This window comes from Wolffia australiana, chromosome 3 (assembly GCF_029677425.1).
Source record: "Wolffia australiana isolate 7733 chromosome 3, ASM2967742v1".
NCBI lineage: Eukaryota > Viridiplantae > Streptophyta > Magnoliopsida > Alismatales > Araceae > Wolffia > Wolffia australiana.
The window spans coordinates 3,923,560-3,937,325 of NC_135837.1; the positions used below are offsets into that span (position 1 = coordinate 3,923,560).

The 13,766-nt window shown below is 39.6% G+C and overlaps 1 protein-coding gene across 1 annotated transcript; it reads left to right on the forward strand.

The window, feature by feature from the left end:
* Positions 1-9,012: 9,012 nt before the first annotated feature.
* On the forward strand, positions 9,013-13,522 carry DRP5A (Dynamin related protein 5A). The gene is made up of 8 exons (XM_078572142.1): positions 9,013-9,454; positions 9,633-9,824; positions 10,505-10,711; positions 11,503-11,931; positions 12,007-12,234; positions 12,304-12,502; positions 12,583-13,201; positions 13,301-13,522. Exons 1-8 carry the CDS (start codon positions 9,068-9,070, stop codon positions 13,485-13,487), a joined length of 2,448 nt encoding a protein of 815 aa, XP_078428268.1. The 5' UTR covers positions 9,013-9,067; the 3' UTR covers positions 13,488-13,522.
* Positions 13,523-13,766: the final 244 nt, after the last annotated feature.

Here is a 13,766-nt window from a genome sequence, read left to right on the forward strand (position 1 = left end):
AATGCCAATATAATTGATATTTTATGGCAGCGGTGGTCTTGTTGCGGCCAAAGTGGCCGCTAAAACCTCTAGCGCGACATTCCCACATAAAGAAGTCATGGAGTGACGTGCAGGGCATGCATAGCCTGTTTCGATAGAACAAGAAACCGTTGGTGATGACATAATCCCTTAGCTCATGGGATGGTCCTCGCTGATCTCTGTGATGACGCGCCCGAAATTGGGGCAGCTGGTGTAACCTTCTTGAATGGTCTTGAACCCGAGGATCTTTACCTTCATTACGTTAAGCATGTGTGATCGCCGACTGAGGGCGTCAATGACGATGTTATCCTTCCCCTTCTTGTGCTTGATAACGAAAGTGAAATCCTCCAGATACTCAACCCATCTCGTGTGTGGCTCGCGCAATTTCTGTTGGGAGTGGAGGTACTTGAGCTCCCCGTGGTTCAAGAAGAGTACAAACTCCTTTGATAGGAGATAATGCTACCAGTGCTTCAGCGCCTAGACGATTGCATAAAACTCCTTATCATAAGTTGAATAACAGAGTTGCATGTCGTTCAGCTTGTCGCTGAAATACTCGATGAGGTGTCCTTCTTGGCTAAGAACACCCCAATCCTGACACCCGAAGCGTTCTAAATAACTTCAAAGACCTTCCCAAAATCAGGTAGGCGGAGTATGGGTACCTGGGTCATAATGAGCTTCACGTGCTGGAAAGCTCGGTCTGATGCCCGAGTCCAGGAGAATGGCTCCACCTTGAGGCAGTTGGTGATGGGAGTCGTGACAGAACTTAAGTTCTGAACAAAACGCCGGTAGAAGGTGGCGAGTCCAATGAAGCTCCGTACATCATGGATGTTAGCCGACGGGGGCTACGACATAATGGCTCAAACTTTTCTTTGGGTCTGCAGCAATGCCCTGGATGGAAATGATGAACCCGAGGAAAGCAACTTCCCGGGTAAGGAAGCTACACTTCTATGGATGAGCGTATAACTGCTCACGCCTAAGGATAGTGAAAACCTGCCGAAGATGGTCAAGATGCTCATCTCGCGTCTGGCTGAATATGAGGATGTCGCCAAAGTAAACGACGACAAACCTCCCTATCAACGCTCGGAGTACCTAAAAATTACATAAAATTATATAAACTTACATAAAATCCTAAAAATCCTTTCAATTTATTTTTAATTCAAAGTAAAAAATTTCATTTCCAAACATAAGAAAATTGTAAAATTACATTTATTATTTGATGTGGATCAACCCCTTACTTCCATATGTTATTTAAAGAGTAATTAAGTGAATTTTTTCATAAACATCCTTGGCTAGGTCCAAATTCAAACAATGACATAAAAATATCCAAATTGGACTTATTAATCCCCTCTTATCCTCAAAACCCATAGTGTTGTGACCAATTTGAAGCCCACAGAGGCCTAAGAAATTCCAAATCAAGACGGTGGTTTTGGAATGTGCTTTGATGATTGTAAAAGTGTAGTCTCTAACTATATTTATATTTAAATTGTGGTTTTATGATTAATATATATTTGATTGAATGAAAATTGTATGATTTAGAGTTGTGCTCAAACTTAAACTTGTGGCACGATAAGAATTTATTAATATATAATTTTATTTTTTGTAGAATTAAGTGAGTGGATCTTATAGTTGAGTATATCTTACATCTTGATGGAAAATTCTGATCCCTTTCTTGTTTGATCTTTCCTTATCCTTTTTTTAGTCCCCTGATTGTTGGTCCCTTATTCTATCGTGAACCCCAATTTTATCAATAAAATGAATTAATAAAAAAATTTACATAACTTAGATGTTTAAAAATGATTTATGCAATGCAGCTACAAGTAATAATGTGCACATGATTATGTGAACTAAGTGCCAATAAGGCTAACATAACTTATTAAAGAAATTAGGTATCTATTCCCCGGTAAGGTCCTAAAAATGTTACCCCATTAGTTCAACATGGACTACCATTGACCTGTGCCTTGGTACATCTCTATCTCTTGAGCTTCATATTACCTTGCCCATTCTCACATCATCTCATTGAAATAATAAATGGACTATTGACTTAACTATTGAAATAATTGTCTACTCACTTCTCTTCTAGAATATTTTTTGTTGATTACAAATTTTGGTTTAACATTTTGCATTTAAATACTAAGCCATGTCATGTTCCATCATGGTATAAATTATGTCATGTTTCATTCTATTTTATATCTGCACGTATTAAATAATCTTTGAGTGATATTAAGGTACTATCAAGTGAACATCATATAAGATAATGAAATCCAATAAGATATTCTTACTTTTAGTGTTTTAATTCTATGACAACATACATTACATATGCCTCCAGAGAGAAATACATGCTCATTATCACCCGATTGAACTTTTATGGGAGGGGAGATTCTCAAATCATAAGATCATCTTAAGAATATCTTGACGCTGATTTGATGAGGAAAATATGTAGATAATGGATGAGTTTTTATACATTATAGCCTCCATTGGGATGAAACTAAAATGATTCTTGGAACTGAAGATCATAACGGTAATTACAAAATGATGATCACATCACCTGTGCACAGATCATGTATATGGTTTCTTGGTTCCTATAGCTAAATGGGTTGAGATGTTCATGTATACAGCCTCTAGATGCATCCACATGATTACTATCATAGTGAATCTCAAACATCTTGATGATTCCCTTTCTCGCTCCAACATCATTGTTGCATAGTTCCGATTAGATGGAGAATGGAGAGGAGTAATGGGGAAAATGGAGAATAATGGTAGGGCCACAAACAGTTATGGCCTAATTAAATTTTGTCCTGGGCCTTCCCCTATTTATACCAATTGAGATTTTTTACTAAACTTTAAGTATATCTTTTGACGTCCAAAAGGCCATTTGTACGTGATCTTCAATGCCCATGCATTAGTATAGTTAAAAACTACAATGGCTTAATAATATATATCATCATTTAGACTACGTAATGACAAGTCGAGTTAACTGTATCATGATTTGAGTCATCTTGATTGATAGTTTGGTATATTACTATTCAGAGATTTGTACAGGTCAATTTAGAAAACTCTCTATATGTTCATATGTTAGTGTCTCCACACTATAGGTTATGGGATCAACCATACTCATCATATGCGTGAGACTAGATAGTGTTATTCTATCAGGATACTTTGATGTCCTTCCAGTGCATCCTTCAAATAGGAAAATTTACAACACTTGCTTACATGCTAGTGATTTCTATGATATGATCTCATCATAATTCATTATGAGAGACCATGTATTCATGGACTTCACTATAAGCATCACATGTGCACTATAATGAATACATTACATTACTGAACAATGAAAGATATGTATAATGTGTAATTCTCTTGCAGACAGCATATATTTAGTAGAGTGGTTGTCTCATTCAAAATATCAGGTGGTTCCTCTATTGAGTTCTAATTAGAGGAGTAGTGATATGACGAAGAGTCGATAAAAAAGTATAACTTGGCCTTTTAGCCACATGAGGACATGGTTAGTGTGATTCAATATCTTTTTTAGTCTCCGTTATTCATCCTTTTCCCTGGGATATCATCCTACAGGATCGCCTAGGTTTCTCGCATTACCACTAATTTTATTGTTCATCGGTGTGTATACACATCTACCTTTGTAGTAACCAGTGACACATTCACTTCACTTCACTCAGGTACTTGATGATGAGCATCTGCAAAAATTTATGTCTCAATAAAAAATGGTGTCTTGTAGACCTGATCCGTTACATTCATACCTACTTCTATCCACCATCACCAAATGCTATCAAAGTCCTGTCTAAGGTGTTTTAACTAGAGTTAATTATCATTACCGAGTAAAAATGTTCATATAATTCTAAAAAGTATTGTAGAGAATTTGCATAAATTAGGTTAAATATGATAAATGTTTTGTCAGTCTCTTAGAATTATTTTTAAAATATTATCACTAATTTCTTACATTTAATTATTTTTCCTAAAAGTGAATATAAAAATCCTATAAATACAGAAATAAACCAAAATTTCTCTTTCAATGACTTCTTTCTATTGATGTGACCCTTGATATGTGATTTTAAGGAAAATTTTGAATCCTAACCTTGAATTTATGATTTATCACTATCTAATCAGTTTCGTTATATCATGATTAATTTGATCATAATTATATGTGTTTCATATGTTTTTAGGCCTCTCAATCCTAACCTTGAATTTCTGATTAATTTGAATATCATGTTATGAACATATTTTCATTGATATTCCTATATTCCTATTTATATAATCATCTTTGCATTGTGATTTTTTTATAACAGCCATTCTTTACTTCACAAAATTCAAGAAATTTTACTTGTGATGATTTTTAAGTATCATGTTTGAAGCATCACGCAAACTAAATTGGATAATTATCTATATTATGGAGCATTCTAAGACATAGGGCGTGTGGACCAAAAATGAAAAATTTAAAATTTAAACTCTAAGAAATTAAAAAGATGTGATCTAACAACCTCGATCCATCGACTAAGCCCTCGACTTTCTTCTCAGAGGAGGAACATGAAATATAAACCAAGGGTATCTCAACTGATTCAAAAAAGGAATAAATGACAAGGGGAGATTGGAAAAAAATAAATACGGGCATTTTAGTAATCATGCCTTATGTTTACATATCATCTTCTTATCTTCATCTCTCTCTTCCCTTCTTTGAGTTGTGCTCCAGAAGAGGCTGGATAGAAATAAAAAGCCTTCCCAAAGATCAAGGTTAAGAAGAATGGGTGATATAAATATTTTCAAGTGATTACTCTTTGTTCACCATATATGTTTGTAGTGAAAATCCTTGATCTGGCAGAATAAAGGGATCTGGGCTAACAAGAGAGTTTCACGGCTCAAGACATGATTGTCCAAACCATATGAACTTGGATATCATTAAATTGCATCATTTCCATCTATTTTCAATTCGTTTTCTCTACACATTATTCCAATTATGAAACTTGCTCTCTCTGATGCAGCCCACTTTGTTTCTTAATGAACCAATTGTTTTCTCTATTTTATCTATAAAAAATAAACTCAATTCTCTACCACGTTTGAATTCCCCCTCAACTATTATCCATTTAGCACCCATCGTGGACCACTATAAAATGTCCAATACTGCCAGCTTCCACCCAAAGTGCACATGTTTTCCCTCCATCTATTAGGTTATTTACGTGACCTCAATCAGCATTCACAGAGTGCACATCGCATGATAAAGTCACATGCATGTCATCAGCTACACATAATTCATGCCATAGTTGTGTAAGTGGTCCTTGGACATGAGTAGGGAAGGACACGGTCCGGTCGCGGTCCGGTGTCAACAAAAACCTAAACCTAGACCTAAGGTTTGGTGCAGTTTCAGTCTCGGTTTGGTCCCGATCTGGTCCGGTCTTCGGTCTGGTCAGGTGGAATAGTTGCATTTTCTTGGGCCATCAATTCACAGAATTTTTGAAACTTAGGGTGATCTATAATTGAGAATGGCATATCTGTGCTTACAATCAAATCCAACAGTTTTTCTTTCGTTCGTTCTGCAGTTCTGCCAGGAAATTTTAGTGCCTTGGGAAAATAACCCAAAACAGGTTTCATATGGTTAGAACCCTTAAGCTTCTTATGAATTTTGATATGAGAATTTCGTAAGTGGTTCCACAACTTCATTGTGCTACCAGTTTTGTCACGTTTCACCATCACCTCGTTTATTTTGCAAAGCTTGCATTTATATCTCCATTAGTACTTTTGGTAAAATACTCCATCACAGGCGACGGTTTTCTACCTGAACAAATCTCTGTTCCCTTCATAGTCACATCACCCATATAATGAAAATAATTTATTCGTGACAATAAGTGTAAATAATTTTTCAAATTAAATCATAAAATAAATTAAACACAAGAATACATCATCTTTATCCAACTCCATTGATTCTAAGAAGGTTCTGTTTCACAGACTAATAATGAGAATGAGAGTGAGAATGAGATTGCGAGTGTGAGAGAGGGAGATAATTAAGGAGTGAGAATGATTGGAAGAGTGAGAGAGTGAGATAAAAGGAGAGAATTGAAGAGTGAGTGGAAGGAAGGAGGGCGTGAAAGTATGGGGGGTCACATGGAGGAAAATTGACTGTAAGACGAAACAGAAGAAAGGTAATGGGAAAGTGAGAGAGAGAGAGAGAGAGCAAAATATGGTGAGAAAGGGGGAGAGAGATGGTGAGAAAGGGAGAGAGTGAGAAGATAGAGGGGAAAAATAAGAGAATGATAGCATAACTTTGACTTCGAGGAAGAGAGTAAAAGAAAGTAAGAGGGACAAAATGAGGAGGAGAGGCCAATTGTGAGAGAGGGAGAGAGGGAGCTAATGAGAAAGGAAGAGGCAAATAGTGAGAGAAGGAGAGAGGGAGAGAGTTAAATAAGGGGAGAGGGAGAGAGCAAGAGAGGGAGAAAATGAGAGAAGAAGAGGGAGATAGAGAGAGAGGGAGAGGGAGACAGGGGAGAGAGGGTGCCGGGGAGAATAAGAGGATGGAGGGGGAGTAAGAGTGGGAGGGTGAAGATGAGAATGGAGAGGGAGAGAGGTGCGAAGGAGAGGAAGTGCATGGAGGGGGAGAGAGGGTTCGCGGGATAGGAAGTGCGCGAGAGGAAGAGGAAGAGAAGGTTGGGGGAGAGGAAGAGAATGAGAGAGGGAGAGAGGAAGTGGGGGAGAAGAAGTGCATTGGAGGGGGTGAGAGGGAGTGGGGGAGAGGAAGAGCGTGGGAGGGGGAGAGAGGGAGAGTTTAAGGAGGCAATGAGAGCACGAGAGCAAAACAGGGGGAGAGAGGAAGAGTGAGAGAGTGGGAGAGTGTGAGAGGGGGAGATGACGAGAGAGTGAGAGGGGGAGATGACGAGAGAGTGAGAGGGTGAGAGGGAGAGTTCAAGAGGGAGGGAATGAGCGTGGAAGGGTGGGCGTGAGAGGGAGGGAATCAGAGCGTGAGAGAGGGAGAGGGGGAGAGGAAGACCGTGAGATGTGTGGAGAGCAAAAGGGTTAGACGGTGGGCATGAGAGTCCATAGAACATGGTGACGGTGAAGACGGTGAGCAGGGGTGGCATCCAGTCTGGGAGAGGATCATAGGAATGGGGGGAGGGAATGGATTGACCCGTTCCTCTTCCTCCATTGTTCTTATTTTCAATATAATACTATTTAAATTTATTTAGGAACAGTCCTTGGTCGGTTTGACTTGCGAACTGGACCCAGACCGAACAGTTCGGTCAGCCCCAAAATGGCTGACCGACAATCCAGTTCGGTCTGGTCTGACCAAAGTTTGGTCAGGCCATGTCCTTCCCTAGATATGAGACACCAAAGACATATTGTAGAGAGACGATTGTGCTTTGATTTTGACTTAAAATTTCTTAACATAGAATTATAAATAGTTTAAATTTGGATGCAACAAGGAGTCCTTGAAGATGACTGAGTGGTCAAGATGTGGTTGTCTTCCTTCATTATGAGAGAAGATAAATTAAGGTTGATGATATGTTATGGTCATTAGCCAAGGTAGTAGAATATCATACAAGAGTTCTCTGATGATTTTTTAATGCATTAATACTAAATTAGATGTTTGATTATGGTTCAACAATTGACCATACCTTAAGTCATCTAAGTCATGTCAAGCGGACGGGGGATCATACATACATACAAACTAATCACAAAAAAGTTCCATAAGTGAGTCAATACACTTATTTGTATCTTCTAGACCACGAGGTGTAGCTTCACACCCCATGGACCAGAAACTCACCATATAATTTGGGTTAAACTAATTCATTATTAATTAGTCTATATTGTAATATATATCTCAGTGATTAATTTTGAAGTCCAATAAAAGTATTTGGCCATTTGAACCATTAACTAAACCAATATATGGGCCTAGAGGGTCAAGCACAATTGTTTTTTCTGACATTAGAAGATATACTTAAAGTTTAGGGGTTTTTATAGAACAATCCCACTTCGTATATATAGGGGAAGATCCTAAACATAATTCACCCAATCCAGAATTATTCAGGGGCATACCATCTTTCTCATTTCTCCCCTGTGCTCCTTCCCATTCCTGATGTGAGTGGAATGGCATAATGACGATGATGGGGCGATAATGGATAAAAAGCTCGTTAAATTGAGGGAGGAGTTTCAACATGCCACAGATCATGTGGACACATCTAGAGCCTGGACATGTGAACAATTCAACCGTTTTCCTGGAGGAACCAATAAATCACGAACCTAATCGTGAATGAGTGATTTGATCACTGTTCTGTAAGTGTTGTTATGATTCTGTTAGTTGCCTTATGTTGCATGAATTGATTTAGTTTCATTCCATTCAAGGCCATAAAACCCAACAATATATTGTAATATTTTTATGGGGATTTAAAGGCTCAAGAAGAAGCCAACGTCTATAGAAAATTCAATAACCCAAAGCTAATGTTGTCTAGGGATTCCAAATAAAATCTTCTATACCAAAATAAAATTGGCATCATTTGGGGACAATATCAGGTCTTCAAAAATTCTTCATAAAATCCCAGAAAGTCATGGAAATATCTATCAGAACCTCATTCTAATTGTCTGGGTTGTTGTCTTAAATTAAAAGGCGTGCTTTCATTCTCACATACTTAGATTACATAATGAGAAGGTTGAAGTTAGACTCTCTTTTTGGGAACATGTGGTCGTTCTTCAACAAATCAAATCACTTCTTTAGATATACTTCTAAAATTCCTAGCAAGTTATCGAAAGATCTATCAAAATCTCATTCTAATTACTTGGGTTATTGTCTTAAGTACAAAAGGGTGATTTTGAATTTCTTAGCAAGTTTTCGATATCCGATTCAGCATCTGTCACGATACCGTAATCCGATGTCTGTATTGCAAGTAATTGCAAGATATATAAAAATCTCATTCTAATTGTCTCAAATAAAAAGGGTACCTTTTAAATTTCCTTAGATTTTTAAATGGGTTGTCATCTCGCCTTCTTCCTCAAATTTTGAATTTCCTCTCCCTCTTCTTTGCCGCGCAGCTCTGGTTCAACTCCTCCAACTCCAATGGCGACGGCCGACGGATTCTACGGGGGCAGCACCCCCGTCAAAACGCCCACCAACAGCAAGCACAAATCTTCCTCTACTGCAAGAAAGATGCATCAGAATGGTTCTACAGACAACGGCGTCGTCTCCTCGTCCTCTTCGGCCGCTGTAAGATCGCGATTCGAAGCTTACAACCGTCTGCAGGCTGCGGCTGTCGCCTTTGGCGAGAAATTGCCAATTCCAGAGATTGTCGCTGTTGGTGGTCAATCTGATGGGAAGAGCTCTCTTTTGGAGGCCCTTCTTGGGTTCCGATTCAACGTTCGTGAAGTTGAGATGGGCACTCGTCGACCCCTTGTTCTTCAGATGGTGCACGAGCCTACTTCTCTAGAACCGAGATGTCGATTCCAGGTCTGTATTTATGCATCTCTGCTCCGTTTCGTCGTGGGTTTTCAATTTCGCTTCGAGGGTTTGTGGAATATCAAAGTTTTAATCTTCGAAGTGCCGCTTTGATTGTGAATTGTACGATTTTGAATGTGAATTTTTGTTGCGGGCTGATTAGAGGTGAATTGTTGTTGTTTGATTGCAGGAGGAAGATTCAGAGGAATATGGAAATCCAATAATTTCGGCGTCTGCGATCGCAGATCTGATAAAGTCTCGCACTGAGGCACACTTGCGCAAGATCCAAGCAGCAGTCTCTAAGAAGCCAATCGTTATGAGAGTGGAATATGCCCATTGCCCGAATCTAACCATCATCGACACTCCCGGATTTGTTCTTAAGGTATCTCCTTCTTTCTCTCTAGAAAATGTTGGAGAGTTAGCGATATCTTTCGTTGAATCTCGTGTGGACTAACATGCAGATATCATAATTTAATATGCCAATGAAAGTTATTCTATAAAGGTTGAGATTGAAGATTAATTCAGAACCGTGCACAAATATGTGTAGAAACCAGGCCAGTTATAAATTCTGTGATGGGTAAGTTTAAAATTTGACAGACCCTTTATGGTCTGTCCTTATCTCTCTCTTTCTTGAAAATGTGGAAGGCATGTAGACATGCGTAAGTTTAATATTCGAATTAAGTTTGGGATAATGTTTTATTATATTATACGTAGATACAATGGCATTATTAATTATTTGATGGGTAGGCTTATAATTTAATCGACCCCTTATGATCTGTCTGTTTCTCTCTCTATAGAAAGTGCTGAAGATATAGAGACATATTTTGTTGGATCTCAAGAGAGCTGGCATTTATATATAGATGTATATCCTTGGTTATTATTATTTTAATATTCCAATATAAATGACTTTAAATTGTATAATTATTGTTTTAGTATCATGTGTAATAAACTCTTTGATGGGTAAGTTTACAATTTGAGAGACCCCTTACATTGCTGGATTCTGATTTGCTTCCGGACCAGGTATTATCATAGCATCTTTCTCATTGATTGTGCTTTGTGCAGGCTAAGAAGGGGGAACCGGAGAACACGCCGGAAGAGATTCTAGCGATGGTTAAGTCCTTGGCTGCCCCACCACACCGAATTCTGTTATTTCTTCAGCAAAGCAGCGTTGAATGGTGTTCTTCGTTGTGGTTGGACGCAATTCGGGAAATTGACCCAACATTCAGACGTACGATCATTGTCGTATCCAAGTTTGACAACCGACTTAAGGTACATATTTGTTTAATCTTGAAGCTATTAGTGTAACTACCCATCCGAATAGAACTTGTCAAGGTTAACGATTAATAACTAGAACTATAAAAAATGGTATCAGTCGGCCAGAGATGACGGTGAATCATGCGTGATATCAACCTCCATGATTAATCTATTGATGTTTTTTGTCGGCAATCGATCTTGCGGCTATTAAACGACTTTTTGAATGTTTTTTTTCAAGGAATTCACTGATAAGTCGGAGGTGGAAATACTTGAGTTTGATCTTGTAGCTATTCGTATCTGAATAAAACTTGTCAAGGTTGATGACTATTATAATTAGAATTAGAAAAATAAGGTATCAATCTTCTTGAGATGACGGTCAATGATGCGTGACATAAACATCTACGATTGATCTTTTGCTTTCTTTTATCGGCATTCGATCTTGCGGATAGTAATCTATCATTTGAGTGTTTTTCTCAAGTGTTTTATTTGAGTGTTTTATTGATGTTTTTTGTCGGCAATCGATCTTGCGGCTATTAAACGACTTTTTGAATGATTTTTTTTAAGGAATTCACTGATAAATGGGAGGTGGAAATACTTGAGTTTGATCTTGTGGCTATTAGTATCTGAATAAAACTTGTCAAGGTTGATGATTATTATAATTAGAATTAGAAAATAAGGTATCAATCTTCTTGAGATGAGGGTCAATCATGCGTGACATAAATATCTATGATTAATCTTTAACTTTTTCTTCTAATCGGCAATCGATCTTGCGGATATTAATCGATTATTTGAGTGTTTTCCTCAAGGAATTCACTGATAAATGGGAGGTGGATCGATACTTGAGCGCCAGCGGCTATCTTGGAGAGAACACGCACCCGTTCTTCGTTGCTCTTCCAAAAGACAGGGGGACTATCACAAACGAGGAATTTCGACGGCAAATTTCCACGGTTGACGGGGAAATTCTCCGCCAATTACGAGACGGAATCAAAGGCGGATTCGACGAGGAAAAATACGGACCCTTCATCGGTTTCACCCATCTCAAGGAATTTCTCGAAGCCGAGCTTCAGAGCAGGTACAAAGAAGCTGCTCCCGTCACTCTCGCTCTTCTTGAACAAAGATGCAGTGAAGTCAACTCCGAGTTAACTCGCATAGAATCTAAGTTAATGGGTATATCCGACATCGCCTGCCTCCGACGATCAGCCATGTTACATGTGGCATCCATCTGCGATCATGTGGTGAGAATTATTCAATTTTGATTTATTTAGCCGTTTTTATTCCATGCTGAATTATTTTTTTGTATTTTTTGAAAGGGGTCTTTGATCGAAGGAGCTGCCGATCCTGCTCCAGAGCAATTTGGCAAGACAACGGAGGAAGAGAAGACTGAGAGTGGAATTGGAAGTTGGCCGGGGTTGACTGTTGTTATAAAACCCCCAAACGCTTCTCTCAAGCTCTACGGCGGTGCTGCGTTTGAGAGAGTCATGCATGAATTTCGCTGCGCAGCTTATTCAATCGAATGCCCACAAATTTCTAGAGAGAAGGTTTTCCCCAAATTTTAATTTTTTTTCATTTTAACGAAATGGGTATATGAATTTTTATTCAAATTTCAGGTGGCGAATATACTTCTGGCTCATGCAGGGAGGAGCGGAAGTGGGGGGGTCTCGGAAGCTGCAGCAGATATCGCACGTGCGGCCGCACGTGCGTGGATAGCTCCCCTTCTGGACACTGCCTGCGACCGCCTTGCCTTTGTGCTGAGCAATCTCTTCGATATTGCAATTGAGTGCACCCGTCGGAACGATTCCTCTGAAAGTAAGCATAAATATTTTTTAAAATTCTCTTAATTAAATCAAGAGAATTTTAAAAAATTGGGTGAATATTGTTCTTGGCAGATGGGAAGAGAGATGGTGACATGGATGGCCACGTCGGATTCCACGCATCAGTGAGGCGATCTTATAATATGTTCATCAGAGACCTCTCAAAGCAGTGCAAGCAACTCGTCCGCCACCACCTTGACTCGGTCACGAGCCCCTACTGCCGCCTCTACTACCCCCCGATGCCAGGTCAACTCGGTCTCAGCCCGGGTCCGGCCTCTCCCTTCATTCTGGACATGTCAGAGGGGTCTCAAGACGTTGACCAGGAGAATATTGACCCAAATGGTCAACAGCATAACACACCGGTCAAAGAGAAGGAAGTCAAAGGTGGGGGTCAACGAGAGAGCCAGTTGACCGTGCCAGAGACGCCATCGCCTGACCAGGCCAGTGACCAAGCCTGTGGGATTAAAAAGGAATCAGTGAATTTTGTGGAAGTTGGAGGGAGGAAGAGGCAGGCCAGGGTGGTGGCTAGGAATCCACGTGGCGGGCTCTGGTTGGATGCCGAGGTGGGGCCCAGGAAAGGCTCGGCTTACTCGGAGATCTGCCAGCTGGCCGTGCAGCACTTTGGCCGCATTCGGGAAGTTCTCATTGAGAGAAATGTTCCTTCAACGTTGAACTCCGGTCTGTTGACCCCATGGTATGCTCTCTCTCTCTCTCTCCTCATTCTTCAAGATTACGCAATTTCTGTATGTTTTGTGGATAATTATCTTTAATGTTTCTACTTTGGTTTTTGCAGCCGGGACAGGCTGGTCGTGGCACTGGGTGTTGACTTATTTGCCGTGAACGACGAGAAGTTCATGAACATGTTCATGATGCCCGGCGTCGTTGACTTTCTAAAGAAAGAGCATGAGAATCTCCTGAAGCGACGGAATATTCTCCATTCCTGTTTAAATGAGTTCAGGAGCATTGCCCGTGCACTGTGATAAAGCCCTTTGACTTTATGGAGTTTGATTTTGACTTTGTGTGAGCCATATTCAGGTGTGTACTCCAAGTTAGGCTTCCAAGGTGGGCCGGTATGGTCCCGTTGTCGTTGTTGCCCTTGTCATTGACATCAGGAGATGATGCTGATAACAAGGACAATGATGACATAGTGGAAAGATTGGTAATGGCAATGACGATGAAGATGATGATGATGATGATGACGATGATGATGATGAAAATAGATGACATTAACGAACGGTTATGGATGACAAATGGATGAA